The sequence below is a fragment of the Callorhinus ursinus genome, unplaced genomic scaffold (assembly GCF_003265705.2).
Source record: "Callorhinus ursinus isolate GAN/ISIS: 27379988/994484 unplaced genomic scaffold, GSC_fseal_2.0 scaffold13, whole genome shotgun sequence".
Lineage (NCBI taxonomy): Eukaryota > Metazoa > Chordata > Mammalia > Carnivora > Otariidae > Callorhinus > Callorhinus ursinus.
This window is the reverse complement of record NW_027397075.1, coordinates 1,566,724-1,582,724: the sequence shown is the minus strand read 5'-3', so window position 1 is coordinate 1,582,724 and position 16,001 is coordinate 1,566,724. Positions and strand designations below refer to the sequence as shown.

The 16,001-nt window shown below is 39.0% G+C and overlaps 1 protein-coding gene across 1 annotated transcript in view; it reads right to left on the bottom strand.

Annotated features, from left to right (window-relative positions):
• SMG1 (SMG1 nonsense mediated mRNA decay associated PI3K related kinase) overlaps positions 1-16,001 on the bottom strand; it is a 104,811-nt gene that overhangs the window by 11,669 nt on the left and 77,141 nt on the right. Inside the window, 16 exon segments of the mRNA XM_025855600.2 lie at positions 595-747; positions 3,461-3,547; positions 3,549-3,599; positions 5,368-5,837; positions 6,011-6,200; positions 6,303-6,453; positions 9,191-9,417; positions 9,681-9,915; positions 10,149-10,421; positions 11,280-11,559; positions 11,708-11,880; positions 12,599-12,789; positions 13,232-13,450; positions 13,565-13,674; positions 13,761-13,899; positions 14,399-14,647. Coding sequence (XP_025711385.1) covers positions 595-747; positions 3,461-3,547; positions 3,549-3,599; positions 5,368-5,837; positions 6,011-6,200; positions 6,303-6,453; positions 9,191-9,417; positions 9,681-9,915; positions 10,149-10,421; positions 11,280-11,559; positions 11,708-11,880; positions 12,599-12,789; positions 13,232-13,450; positions 13,565-13,674; positions 13,761-13,899; positions 14,399-14,647 — 3,198 coding nt within the window.

Sequence of the window (16,001 nt, the reverse complement as noted above, 5' to 3'; positions counted from 1 at the left end):
CCTTTTTAAATACATACTGAAATATGTACAGATAAAAATGATAGAATATTTGGGATTTCATTAAAAATGGGATGGGAAGGAGGAATAGGAAGTATAGAGGAAATAAAGTGGGACTTAAGTTGATAATCACTAAATTTTAATTGGTTACGAGGATATGAGAATCATTGTATTAGCCTAATTTTATACCTGATTGAAAATTACTTTTTTTTTTGCTTTTGTCCCCTTCCCCCAATCATAACGAAGTTAATCCACAAACTCTGGCGGAACACAAGGTCATAAAGACATTTTATTGCCACAGAGTCACCACAGTTGCATAAAGAGAACCTTAGACAAATATGGAATTAAACTCATTATTTTCCAACAGAGGCTGAATCCACTTTATATTTAGCTAGGAGGCAGTAAAGGTCTAGGGAAATAATTGGCTGCGAGCTCAGCCTAAGGGAGCCATTCCCACCAAGGCCTATCAGCCCCTCTTCCCAGCACTGTGAACTAGAGGGTGGACTCAAGCTACCCCTGGCTATCCCACGCGTAACTTCCAATCAGTCGTCGAACCCCGTAAGTGGAAACAAAGGCGGCGCACGTGGGTCACGATACCTGGCTTGCTCGTTGGCTCTCTTTAAGGACAAGATTTCTTCTTTCAGCTATCGTCGCTTCAAAATCCTGTAGTACGGGGGCCAGTGCGGGGTTGGCACCACCTGCCCACTTGAGTCGCTGTTCAATACTTGCTTCAAGGGCTGCTAGTTTTTCCTACAAAAGCCAGCAGAACCTCAGTGAATATTTGACACTCTCCAATTCCTGGTGAGCATTTTATACAAATATAAGAGAGATTCAAAAGAAGCAGGATGGGACATACGTAATTTAGAAAACATTTTAACATAACATCTACTGGAATTAATCTTTATTTCACTTTGAATATTTAAGGCTAAACATGTCTGGGGAGGTTAAGAACTGGCTTTCAGTTTGTCTTAAAATTTGCTTCTACTTACTTCAGAAAAAGAGTGAGCAAGTGGAGGGAGGGGCAGAGGGAGAGAATCTTTCAAGCAGACTCCCCCCTGAGCACAGAGCCTGATGTAGGGCTCAACCCCATGACTCACGAGATCATGACCTGAGCCAAACCAAGAGTTGGATGCTCAACCGACTGAGCCACCCAAGCACCCCAAGATTTTCATTTTTAAATAAAGTAGTCTTTAAAATGAAACACCTTCTACATCAAATTCCTAATGCCCTTATGTGCTATCTATAAAAAAATCCATTTACCATTTACAACAACATAGATGGAGCTAGAGAGTATAATACTAAGCGAAATAAGTCATTCAGAAAAAGACAAATATATGATTTCACTCATATATGTAATTTGAGAAACAAACAAATGAACAAAGGGGAAAAAAAGAGAGACAAACCAAGAAACGGACTCTTAACAATAGAGAACAAACTGGTAGTTACCAGAGGGGAGGTGAATGCGGGGAGGGGTAAAAGAGACAATGGGGTTTAAAGAGTACACTTATCACAATGAGCACGGAGTCATGTATAGCACTACTGACTCACTATACTGTACACTAATATAACCCTGTATCTTAACTAGAATTAAAATAAAAAACTTAATTTAAAAAATCCATTTATATTTTTGATTATGAAAGATGAAAATAAAACTCTCCCAAATTCAAAAGTTCATAAATAACAGTAAAAAAAAATCTATCCATATTATCATAAGGAAGGTTTTATATAACAAAGTTATCCCATTATTTATTCAATACTTCAGGTGGAGGAATTCACATCCTCTGTCTTTTCTGTGCTTCTCTCCCTCTTTCTCTCACAGAAACACACCTCTAAAATCGCAAAGAGCAGGTATATTCATTCTCCAAAATTGAAAACTAGGCCTAATATACTGTAGAGAAAAGATATTTCAAAATCTTCAAAGAAGTGAGCTCCAGAAACACTTCATTAAAAATGTAAAAATTACAGAAGTGATTATACTTGATTTCATACAAAATTCATTTGTAAAATGAACAGAAAAATGTCAGTTACTACTGAGTACATGAGTACTCAGTCATGTAAGTCAGAGTAAGGAGACACAATATGAAAACATAGATAACCATCATCAAGACCTGTTTATTTTAAAAAGGAAGGTGAGATTAAATTATGAGGCAGAAATGATAAAGAAATACACTCAGTGGGGCACCTGGGTGGCTCAGTCGTTAAGCATCTGCCTTTGGCTCAGGTCATGACACCAGGGTCCTGAGATCAAGCCCCACATCAGGCTCCCTGCTCAGTGGGAAGCCTGCTTCTCCCTCTCCCACTCCCCCGCGCTTGTGTTCCCTCTCTCGCTGTGTCTGTCAAATAAATAAATAAAAATCTTTAAAAAAAAAAGAAAAAGAAAGAAATACACTAAATAATAGTAGTCAGGAAAATGTTCTATTGCCTTTGACAGCATAAAATATCATTAACTACACATAAGAAATGCCTAAGCAGGGTGCATGAGTTAGTTAAGCATCCAACTCTTGATTTCGGATCAGTTCATTATCTCAGAGTTGTGAGATCGAGCCCTGCGTCAGGGTCTGTGCTGAGCTGTGAAGCCTGCTTAAGATTCTCTCTCCCTCTCCCTTTGACCCTCCTGACTCATGGGGACACACGCGCATGTGCACTCTCCTCGAAATGAAAAAAAAATGCCTAAGCTTTTTAGATATGAATAGTTTTTTTTTTATTTTAAAGATTTTATTTTATTATTTATTTGAGAGAGAGAGAATGAGAGATAGAGAGCACGAGAGGGAAGAGGGTCAGAGGGAGAAGCAGACTCCCCGCAGAGCAGGGAGCCTGATGCGGGACTCGATCCCGGGACTCCAGGATCATGACCTGAGCTGAAGGCAGTTGCTTAACCAACTGAGCCACCCAGGCGCCCTTTAGATATGAATAGTAAGCCAGATATAACTGCTTATGTGCCTTTCAAAAAACAAATTAAATGCTCAAGTTTTTCTAATCACCAAGGTTCCCTTAACATATAAAGGCAGAGCAATCATCAAATCCATTAAAAACCTGAAATATTTAGTATGTCTCTATTCCTGGTTAAAAATACACTGGTACCGGGCACCTGGGTGGCTCAGATGGTTAAGCGTCTGCCTTCGGCTCAGGTCATGATCCCAGAGTCCTGGGATCGAGTCCCGCATCGGGCTCCCTGCTCCTTGGGAGCCTGCTTCTCCCTCTGCCTCTCTCTCGCTCTCTCTCTGTCTCTCATGAATAAATAAATAAAATCTTTAAAAAAAAAAAAAAATACACTGGTACCATAAGATTTGGTTACTTGGAGGGTAAGAAAAAAAGATAAAAATTAAAAAGAAAAGTGCAAAAGGAGTATGCCCCTGTGGCTTAGCAGCCAAGGACAGACATGTAGATAGACTGAACACCTTATCACAGTGTAGGTTATTTCTCAAAGTGAATGTGCTTCAAGTTAAGGTCTGACAAAACACACCTGAACTGTTGCAATTGAAGTTTCAATCTGGCTCAGAGTATGGAGTTTCTTTTTCATGCTGGTTAGGATGGCAGACCGAGGGGGGGGGTGTGACTGACATGGCTTGTGGTCTATTGATAAGGAGGTCTTCATGCTGCCACTGTTCAAAGAAAAGGCAATGTAATCAAATCAGCAGGAAAAAAAAAAACAACAACTTGAGATAAAGGGAGGAGAGGTGTGAATTAGGACTGGGGGAAGAGAAAAAAAAAAAAAACCCAGCTGCAGCAAAGTGAGGGAGGTAGAGAAGTTGTAATAGCAGAAACATTACAAAAGAATCACCAGGTGAAATATTTCCTAATGCAGAGAATGGCTGATATTAAATAAGACGTCTTGGATCAGTGATATGTAACATCTAAGTAGTAATTCTGAAGATGTTTCCAAGGCTATGTAAAAGTCTAGTATACAATCCCCCCAAAAGGTATCTCCACTTAAGAGGTTGGAAAAGGCATGGGGGGATAGTGGGTGGAGAGGTGAAGACTGTCCAGCTGAGGCTAAGCAAGTAACTGAAAGAAATGATGGCAGCAGTCACAGAACAAAGAATTCTACAGAGAACCTAGAAGTTGCAGAAAGGGGCAGGCAACTGCTCACAGAGGATCAAGCCATCTTGTATGTTTTAAGGGAGGCCCCAGAAAGCCCATGAGACTTTTGGGCTACAATTTAAAAGTAATACATTGCACTTAGGGCTTAAAATGATGAACATTTGTTCAGATCAACAAAATTGTAAGTATTTTTTTTTTTTAATTTTGTAAGTATTTTTACAACATTTTCCATACAGTTGTCCATTTTTTAAGGGAAGAAACTAGAATGTATAATAAAACTTACATTTTTTAGAAGAAAAAATACAAAAAGATTCCAATGTGCTAGAAAGACCGTTAATATATAATAAATACAATTTCAAAATGTGAATAAATTACTTTTCTTAATTTATAAACTAAAAACATCAGCTCATGATAAAAGCACAGAGAAGGAAATACACTGATCCCATGCACTGAGCTGAAGTCACCAACTCCACCATGGGGAAGCAGCTTTCCCATAAAATAATACAAAGTAACCACTGTTTGTGCCAAAACAGATCCTAGGAAAATGCAGCCCCCAAATTTACTCCATGAATTACACAACCTGTTTGAAGCTACAGACAATACTGAAGCCTATATTTGGAAGGGAAAAAAAAGAAAGAAGAAGAAAAGAAGAAAGAAGAAGGGCTACAATTTATACTGTGCTTAGTGTCTTACATAACTGTGCTTAGTGTCTTATATAAAACATCATTTTTAACCCTCATAGTCTTCAACCTTGGTGAGAGGTATGGTCCTCACTTCAGGGAGAATTAAACTCAAATTCATATACCTGAATCCAAATCCATCTCACCCTTAAAGTCTATGTTGTCATACTGTCTCCTAAATAATCAAGGACAAAAACAGGCCCCTAAAAACAAATTCCACATGATGACGGATTCATGCACAAAGCTGTCACCACATCATTAGAGCAACACAGAAACAGAAGTCACTTTAGAAAATCTTAATTATATGTTAAGTAATATAGGAGGCATATCCACATAACAAATAAATTCAACCATTAGAAATTATATTTACAAGTAATACTTAATGACACAGATAATACCAACCATACGATGATATTGATGGAAACAAAGTTAAAGGTCACAAAGTGTAAACACAAAATATTCTCAACTATAGGGAACAGAAACAAGGAAAAAACTGGAAATATCAAAATGCTTTTCAAAAAGCTGGCTTTGCTGTGGGCTGGCACAATTCAGGACATTTAAATATTTTTTTCTTTATATTGTTTTATATTAATTCCCCCTGGTTTTCAAATTCCTATAGTGGAGGAAAACACATTAGAGAAATACTTACTTGAAACATGGCAATATGCAGCTGAACACGCTGCAGGCTTGTCTTACAAGAAGAAATACTGGTTTCCAGCCTGCGCACCAAGTCATGCTTCTTCCAGGCAGTATCATAGGAACTTGCTAACACAGTTGCCCTGTTCATGACCAACTGAGAGAACTTCCCAATCTGAATGTTGTGCTCCACCGCTTTCTTACAAAGATCATCGACAGAAACTTTGCTTTCAGCTCCAAAATCCTTTGCCTCCACTTGAGCAATAATGTCTACCCCTAGAGCACTGATAAAACTGCAGAGGGTGAGTCCTAGGGCTTGGTTCGGTAGTCCAATCAAGAGCTGCCTCACAAAGTCAGCTGTGAATGCCTTTATAGGTTTGGCCATCTGGTCTTCACTGAAACAAGAGTTTCTAAAAAGGGTTTTCACATTGACAATCTGTACAGGTCCATTTACAGTATTCTGATCTTCAAGTGAACTCGATCCTAAAAAAGGAATATTTTCTTAAACTATTTCATGCAAAGTTAAATAAGGTAATAATGATGCTTATTTAAAAATAAGACCTTATGAACATACGATTAAATTAAGCCTACTCCATCCTGCCCCCTTCCAAAGTTCTACACAAGTAAATCCAGCATGTTTAAATGTGAAAGATTACCTGATAAAGTTTTAGAAAAGGTACCACAGAGCCTAAAGAACTCCTTAATTGTCTGTAGTCTTTTCAGAAAGAAAATCTCTTCTAGCACCTGCCGGTGATTATCGTCATCAAAAAAATTGACTTGGGTACTCCTGGCTTCCCTTATAATGTCAATCTTTCGCCAAGCTATGGGAATTTCCATCTTGTTTAACTATGTAAAAAAGAAAGAAAGAAAGTTCATTTCTCCACTCTCCACACAGTGAACAACTACTTTACAACACGTGCATTATTTATTCTTAAAATCAGTATTTACCTTTTCAACTAATAAGCCAAAAGCAGTTTCGACTTGGGCAAACATGCCATCAAATGCTACCAAAAGCATCTGGCCAGCTGACATTTTTGGTGTTTCATCAACGGAACCATTTCTTGGTTGGATTAATTCACCATACTGAGCATGAAGTATTCTGGAGAAAAAGAAAAGGGAATTAAAATCCTAACTGAAGAATAATACATTTGGGGGAGAACACAAAAGGTCAGCAAGAGTCACAGCTAGCATGCAATCTAGAAAATAAATCCTTTTTCATTAAAGGTTTATTTATTTGAAAGAGAGAGAGAAAGACCACAAGCAGGAGGAGGGGCAGAGGGCGAGGGAGAGAATTCTCAGTCAGACTCCTAGCTGAGCGCAGAGCCCCACACGGGGCTCAATCCCAGGACCGCTAGATCACGACCTGAGCTGGAATCAAGAGTCAGATGCTTAACCAACTGATCCACCCAGGCACCCCTAGAAATCTTTTTGTATGCAGGACAGAGTGTTAGGATAAAATGACATGTAGTGCCAACACAATGTGAAGTTAATGGTTCCAATTCAGTATTAGTAAATGCTCACATGATTAAATTTTATGCAAACTTGAATTATGACAATTTTAAAAAGAACTATGTAAGATATTACAGTCTCACTTTACAGAAAGAATGTAAAATAATACAAACCCTCAATAAATGTCAAAAATCATGTAATTCTAAAGCTGGAGGACTTAGCAAAAATTGTCAACTATGTTTACACTGTCACATATATGATAGAGTCAACTACAGACCATAAACTCAAAGGCCTGCCATTTGTGGCACACCTGGTTTTGAATACTGCATAGATGAGTATAAGTCCTCAGAAATTCACCCTGTACGTTATCATTAACTTAAGACTTGCACCATGGCTTCTGTATCCGGACACTATTCTGAACATATTATATAAAAAATCAAAAACAGCATTCCTGGTACCTACAACTAGTATCAGTTCATGTTACTAATGTTAACTAGATTTTCAACTTTATCACACACACACACAGAAATAACTATAAAACTATTAAGAGAATTTAAAAAGGCTAACCAGAGCAATTTCTAATAGAAAAAAGAGCTACAAAATGGTATACAATTTTTTTCTTGAGATAATCAAAGTTTCTCCAAAACAAGGTACAAACAAGCTGTAAGAGAACCCCAGGCATGAAGTTTGTCACCCAAATCATACATGAAAAGTAAATAATCATCTATTTGACGGCAAGAGAAATCTGAATTAGATATTAAAGGGAGATAAATGAGAGCTGAAATTTAGTGAGAAAGAAAGGTGTATCGACTTAGCGTCTTTTTAAATGTTAGAAATTTAAATGATAAAGCTGTTGTGCAAATAACCTAAATCATCATCTAGCTGACATTTAGTTTATGCTATAACTACTAATTTTTTATACTGTATGGTGACACAACTATAAAGAAACATAAATAGGAAAATTTTGAATGCAGATAACAGAAAACATTGAAGAATTATTAACTTTTGGGGTGAAGTAACGGCACCATGATTAAGAAACATAAGTTTGTATTTTAGATATATGTACTTCCTGTAGTATTTAAAAATGAAAAAATACCTACTTCAAAATAATCGAGGCGGTACAATTTAAACAACATAAATAATTTAAACAATTTAAGCAGGTGCAGATAATTACCAAAGGTGGAAAAATGAAGGTTCATTATACTATTCTACTTTCTTTTCTTTGAATTTTCTCACGGGAGGAAGTGGTAGGTCAATCCATTTCTTCTCTCTCAATTATACTTTCTAGGGTAAACTCAACACCAGAATGCCGAAGAAAGAGGTCTTAAGTCACCAGAGATAAAGGGGCTTACAGCTTAGCTAGGGACATAGTGCATGGCTGGAGGAACCACCCAACCTTTGCAGGTTCCAAAGTCAAACTGTTTTTTCTGGATTTCAGAGATGAAAAACACCATGTTCAGTATCTAAAACAAACTTATAAAGTTTAAGCAAACTTAGAAGCATTCACCTGAATTGAGGTGTATACTCTATTAACTAAACTGGCTCAGATGCTTCCATGGTGTTCCAAGGGCTGGATTAAAAAATAACACACTCCACTTTGCGTGTGTGCAGCACACATATGGTGAAACCACAACACTCAAAGTATAGTGTGTATGTGATAAAACTGCATGGAGCTACACACCCAGTGCATGTGTCACTGGGGAAATCTCAGTAAGCTCTGTCAACTGTACTGACATCCACTTCGTGGTGGTGCCACAGAAGTAGAGTCTGCAAGATGCTAACACCACGGGAAGGATGGAGCCTGCAGAAGACGTCCCTGCACACATGTGTTGTACAACTTCCTGTCAATCTGTAATTATTTCCAAATAAATAAACTATTTTTTTTAAGATTTAATAGAGAAAGAACAACCGGTGGGAAGGGGCAGAGGGCAGAGGGAGAAGGAGACTCCCCGCTGAGCAGGGAGCCCGATGCAGGGCTCGATCCCAGGGCCCCAGAATCATGACCTGAGCCGAAGGCACAAGCTTAACCGAGTCACCAAGGTGCCCCCCAAATAAATAAACTTTGTAAAAAGATCTGTATAGGGCGCTTGGGTGGCTCACTTGGTTGAGCGTCTGCCTTCGGCTCAGGTCATGATCCTGGGGTCCTGGAATTGAGTCCTGCAACGAGCCTGCTTCTCCCTCTGCCTCTACCTCTCTCTCTCTCTCTCATGAATAAATAAATAAAATCCTTAAAAATAAATAAGTAAAATAACAAAAAATTTTAAGATGTGTATAGAAGCATTTTTAAGTAATTCTATCTGCTGTAAAATTAAAACTAAACTTGCAGCACAGAGCCCAGAACCTGTCATCCGGCTTCCCCAGCTCTGTCATAGCTACCATCCACTTGCCTGGCAACATCGATGTAATGAGCATGAGTTTCCTCCTCCAGTCCCATAGCCGCATTTCTTAAATAGGCCTGAAGTGATTCAACTAGAGTCTGCAGGGGAACGCCGTCAGTTGTCTGCTCAATAAGACTGTCCAGCTCATGAAGCATACTTTCTAATGTGTATTCTCCTTTCATTAAACATCTCAGTGCTTCTGGAAATATGATTTGCCGGAAATTTGAATTTAATTCCTATAAATATGTGAAAAATATATTTTAATGTTTACTGAATTTAGATAAGTTATACATTTAGAGATTTAATGCCATGTGTTAAGAACAAACTTATGCAACTGTAACCAACTTCTGGCTACAAACGTCACACTGATCTTTAAATGATCGATTAAGCAACATTAAAAGGGGTAAGTCAAATTGCTTTTCTGAACCAGCAATAAAAAGAACAATGTTTAATATCTAAAACAAACTTATCAATTTTAAGTTAATTTAAAAGCGCTCACCTGAAGTGAGGTGTACACTCCGTTAGCTAAGTGAACTGCCTCAGAAGCTTCCACTGGGTTCGGAATGTCTAAGTCTTGTGGCACCAGGTGGCACTGCTTCAGTAACTGCACCAGGCAAGTGACGTTCCCACTCATACTGCAGAGCTCTTCCAAGAACCAGGCTCCATCCCGAGAGGTCAGATCCACGAGCTGCTCGCCAGCACTAGAAGCAGCACCTTCCATCATCAGGTTACGCCTAAATGCAACAAGGGTTTGTAGAGTGAAACCTACTCAGCTATACTCACACACAAAAGCGGATACCTCAAACTTGGAAAGGAAGTAAAGCAGCCTAACGGTGGGCTAGACTAATGAAATGAAAGTCAAAGCATACCTTAAGTTTGGTATTAAACAAAAGGGACAGGAAATCTCATTAAGTATGAATGTTTTCGAGACAACAAAATGGTCTTAGTACAAAGTTGGCTAACTCACCTTGTAAGAGTACAAAGGGCAGAAATAATAACACTTGCTAGACTCAAAGATCCTTCTTCTCCGTTCTCGTGAAGGAAAACTTTAATGCAACGTTCAATTTCCTTCAACTGATCCTCACAAACAGGTACAGTGACGGCTTCCTGTTTCAAGCGTTCCACTTGTCTGATAAGCCGGCTGTTGATGTCAGCTGCGTACCGCTGCAGAGTCATTTCCGTGGCACTGATGAACTGACACACTGTTGGGGGAGGCTGGGGAGCATACTGCATTTCGTATCTACACAAAGAGAGAGAGATGCTCGTTTACAATGTAACCACCTCCTGCTTGTAAAGAAAGTTCCCGTTTTATTTATTTATTTTTTAAAGATTTTATTTGACAGAGAGAGACACAGCGAGAAAGGGAACACAAGCAGAGGGAGTGGAGAGGGAGAAGCAGGCTTCCCGCCGAGCAGGGATCCCGATACGGGGCTCGATCCGAGGACCCTGGGATCATGACCTGAGCCGAAGGCAGACACTTAATGACTGAGCCACCCAGGAGCCCGATTTATTTATTTTTTTTAAAAGATTTTATTTATTTATTCATGAGAGACAGAGAGAGAGGCAGAGGAAGAAGCAGGCTCCTCGCACAGCAGGGAGACTGATGCAAGTCTCAATCCAGGACCCCGGGATCATGACCTGAGCCAAAGGCAGACACCCAACTGAATGAGCCACCCAGGCACCCCAAAAGTTCCCATTTACACTGGAGAATATTGCCTCTGATCGATCCCCAAATCTTAAATAGTAGAAACCATGATTTCCATTTTTACAGATAAGAAAAAGTCTCAAGAGCTCAAGTAATTTTCCCAGACGACTTGTGAGTCAGCAATAGCTCAAATGAGTTTAGCTCTCTTTACCCTGATTCCATAACTCTGACACTGGGATACATTTTAATTAATTAGGAAAAACACACCATCTTAAAAGAGAAAACATGACCTCAAATCTTCTTAAAACCAAGAAAAAAAGGACCCCATTCAGCTTCCATCCAACAACCATTTCTTTCCGGAAAATGAAATATTATGCACACATGATAATGATAATTTGAAAACAACTTTGCATTTAATCCCATGAGAAGTCAAGAAAAGTGTGATCAACATACTTCCTGTAGAGTTCTTGACAGCGCTCTACTGTGGTGTTACAGATGAGTTCCTCCATCCAGGTCTTCCACTGCTCAATTCGATGTTTCTGAAATATGGCCTTTGGATACTGCAGAGCTACGGTGGCATAGTGATGCAGCTGTTCCAGACAGCCTCGGAGCACGGAGCGCCTCTGCTGGAGAAGAGCGCCCACTTCCCCCTCCAGCTGCTCACACTGGCTAATCAAGTGCGCCTGGCCAGCATTCTGCAGAAAGGCTGTCGCTGGCACATAGCTTGGAGGACCTTTTGGTAAAAGACAATTATTAATCACGGTGAAACTACTCCAAACCAGCAGTCGTTGAAAGGAGCACAAACCAGAACCCCACACATAAACACAGAAATACAAAACTCACATGCTCAACATGTGTATCTAAGATAAATCAACCCATACCAAGGTCCATTTGTGAGCTTATCTCCTGAAGCAAACTTGCAAGCTGTGTTGCTTCTAAATTATTGAACGCAGCCTGATAATGTGTTATCCACTGTTCAAATTCATTCAGCTTCACCTGGATTGCTTCCTGAACAGCCCTTTGCTGAGTCTGTAGTTGAGTATGTTCAGAATACCTAATAGGAGGGAAAAAACTTTTAAATTGCTTCTTCCTTCTATGTACTTTCATAACCTTGATTTTGCTCATACCTGGGACTACCTGGTAAGCTCCTTTTCAATCTTAAAGGCACTGCTCAAATGTCCCTTACTTCTCTGGTTTTCCCCATATTTCTCTCAACTATACTCAACAACATTTTAAGTAAAACATTTTCAAAACCCACCACACCTGCCAGGTGTTGAGTTATCTTTAGTGTAAACGATGGATACTTCACAGATCTTTTCACCTCAGAGACTCATGCAGTGTGTGGCACTTGCATACTTACCCTTTACCAAGCACCTGCACTGTACAAGGTTCATTCACTTAGCTCATTCTATTTAGCTTAATGCTTAATTCAGCAAAGTGGATAAAATACTTACCACTGTACTAATGAATAAGGATCCAGACACGAACTGTAGAGAGAAACCCAAACCTCAGGTTTTCTGAATCCAAGTTCATATTCTAACCACTATATCCACTTATCTCCCATAATTATGCAAACATTTCAATTTAATATAATAAAGCAGAAAATTTAAGTGAATTCCTATGTATTAATTCACAATTGCATTCCATGGGAGAGCTTCTATCATTTACGTAAACTGCTTAATAATTCTAATTCAAGTTGACAATGTTTACACAAATATGAAAATTCTCCTTAATGGCATATATGTAGAAACAAGTGTTCAACACTTTTAAACCTGTGCTGCAGAGTATGAGAAGGATGGTCCACTCCTTCAGCTCCTTCTAGAAACTCTATTTCTTCCAGCAATTTGCCTTGCAGTTTTTCCACATCTGTCAGTTGCTCTTGTAAGCTTAGGTATTCGTCTAAGCTGCTGTCCAGCTTGGGAAGCACAACCAGCATCTCATCCCTATTCTTAAACCAGTTCACCTGTAAAAAGGTAATTATGATTAGGGAAATTCTTACAGGGTCAACTGTGAGATATGATGACATCTGCTACAAGGATCATGTTAGATGGACATCCTGGATATATTACTCTATTTAAATCTCTTATTTAAACCCCTGAGGGGATGATGGAACCACGTGTATTTTACAGATAATGATAACCACTGCATTCAAGTTCACATAGCCATAAACTGAGACTCAAATCTCAACAACACCATGTAGTTACCACCACGCCACACAATATATTTTATGTCTTTCTATGGGAGCATTTCCTACTAAAAAGACATCAAATCGCCCTATTTCACTGACACAATATTATACAGGACAGTCTTTCAAAAATATTTTTTTAAAGGATAGTTTTACCCAGCTTTTTGATGGACATGTTAACACTAGTAAAACAATGGTGATGACTTATCGTTGCCTTCACCTTAATTTCAGCTACTCTGGAAGAAAAGAGGCTGCGGGTGATCTCTCGCTCCATCTCTCTCTTGCTCTGCTTGCTCTCAGCCTGCTGGCCACCTCCACCATAGACAGCGCCAGCAAACCCCGCCTCGCCCCCAGCCGTCCAGTCCACCAGGGGGTCATACACAAAGGCCTCCAGCAATGTCAGCAGAGTCTCTCTGCCACGCCGCATGATGTGTAGAACCTGTTTTCAGAGGTGTTTTAATCAGGTTTTGCCACAAGTCTCCTCATTCAAATGCAGTTTTTCATTCCACAGGATTTAACAGATACATTAAAAGGTATGAGAGAAATAGCATACCTGCTCACATGAAAGCCTAAAAACACCTTCTACTCCAGTTACACCCAGTGCTGTTTCAATATTCTGTGTCATTCGAAAAGGTACTTTCTCAGGAACTCTAAGGCTTTTACCTTGAAAAGACAAATTGTTCTATTTTTGTCCTTTTATCAAAAACATTTGACCCTCATATAAATGTAAAAGTCCCACTTATTTTTACCTTTTTCAAAGCAAACATTGTAATCTATGTGAACCACCTCTCCTGTCGTCATATCTATAAGAACATTATCCAGATGTCTATCTCCAAGGCCAATTATGTATCCGACCATAGACATAACTGCAGTAGATCTGGCATAAGACTAAACAAGAGGGGAGAGTGGGTGGGGAGAGCAAGATGTAACACCATCAGCAACTTTCCTTCCAACATGGTTTGATGCTCCAAAATTTACACAATTCCATAATCCCACTCCCTCGTTTCTAAATAGCACTCCTCAGGGATGCTGCAAGTGGTCCCAGAGGCTCTGCACTGAGCAGCAGACGACACTATGGTCCCTGTTGGTCCTACTTAGTATTCGAATGCTAGATTTAAAACAAAACAACTATTTTCAGCCTCCCTAGTTTTTCCCTTTCTCAAGCTTTTATTCTTTTCATTTCATCCATAATCCCCTCTGTTCTGCCCTCACACAATCATGGCCATGCCTTATGAAAATAAGTGCAAGGCACTCGAATACAGGTCTCAAACTACCACGTCTGGAGTGAGACAAAGGGGGAAGAGGAGGAGGGTGAACAACACAGACTAGACAGGAAGCAGGCAAAAGAAACAGTAATATTGATTACACCCCAAAACAAAACACATACCTGTGTGACTCTCCACCATTCATCAGGTGTGGTGCAAGATGACCAAAGCTCTTTAGCAAGGAGATTTGGGGGGGTGGCCTCCATTAACTCTTCTAATACCGCCTTCATTACATGAAGAGGCCAATCCCTTCGGGACACATCCAGACTAAGCCCAACTGCTTTTAAAGCAGGGCCAATTTTACTATAATAAAGTTCACTAGGACGAGGTACAATTCCAGGATTCTGAGGAGTTTGGTAGGAATCTTGGGCCTTAAAAAAAATTTTTTTAAGAAAAAATAATCAACTTTATTTAAATAAAGATAAAGATTACTTTGAATATAGTATTTTAAAAACTGGTTTTTGAGCGGCGTTCTCCACCTTCCCAGCCAAACTGCACATACCAAATAAATAATTCTTCTGGACTATGTATCTTTCTTACAACCTACCTATCTTTCTCTTAATTAAGTTCTACCACTTCATTGAAAACTTGGTCTACTGTTCTATTTTCTCGCTCTCCAATTCAAACTCAACATTTACATTCTTCTTTGTAATCTATAATTCTACTGAAAATTTATCATTCATTTATGCACAAATTTCATTCTTCACTGATAGAACTCAACCGTCAATATAAAATTAACAGTATTCAGACAAAAACTGACATCCCCTCTCTAATTCCCATCTCTCGTTTAACCCTCAGTAATTGTTCTGCAGTCTCCTATGCTTATTTTTTAAACTTGACCCCTTTCAAACTTTTGCTCCTTCCCATACCCACCATAATTAGAATAATTATTTTGGCTAGATATGGACTCTTGAGGTTGAGACTGTATAAAATTTATTTTTATTTCTGTAGCACTTAGTACTGTTCCTGGCATATATACTAAGCACTCAGATGCTTAGCTAAATGAATTCTAAATTAAATCCCTAGTCTAAATCAAAATCATAAATTTCAGAGGCACAAAATATGACATCACAGTAATTAACTCTAAATATAATATAAAGTTGTTTCTTTTTTACGTAATTAATTTAAAAGAAACTGGTTTTCAAAGCTCTCTTCTTTGTAAATTTAATTTAAAAGACCCTAGGGGGTGCCTGGGTGGCTCAGTCGGTTGTGTCCACCTTCTTGGCTCGTGATCCTGGGACCCTGTCTGTGATCCTGGGATCCCGTGATGGAGCCCCGCATGGGCTCCTGCTCAGCAGGGAGTCTGCCTCTCCTTCTCCCTCTGCCTCCCCCCGTCTCATTCTCTCTCGCACACGCTCTCTCTCTCAAATAAAGTCTTTAAAATATTAAAAAAAAGACCCCTAGTAAGCCCAATAAAAAAAAAATCATTAAAATGTGAAATATCAACTTACACTGATTAACAACCACACTACCACCCTACCTGCTCCCCCTGTATTTGTCTAGAATAAGATTAACCAAATGTCACCATTTCCACCTCTTAAAACTTTATTTAAATGTGCCTCAGAAACACTTTCCTAAATATTTCAAAAGTCTGTTCTGTAACATTTATAAACTTACCAAAATGCTCAAGTACAGTAAGCCTATGAGTCACACAGAACAAGAAAGAGACTAATATATATTTTTATGGAAATTCAAATAAAAGTACATGTATATCTGAATTTATCA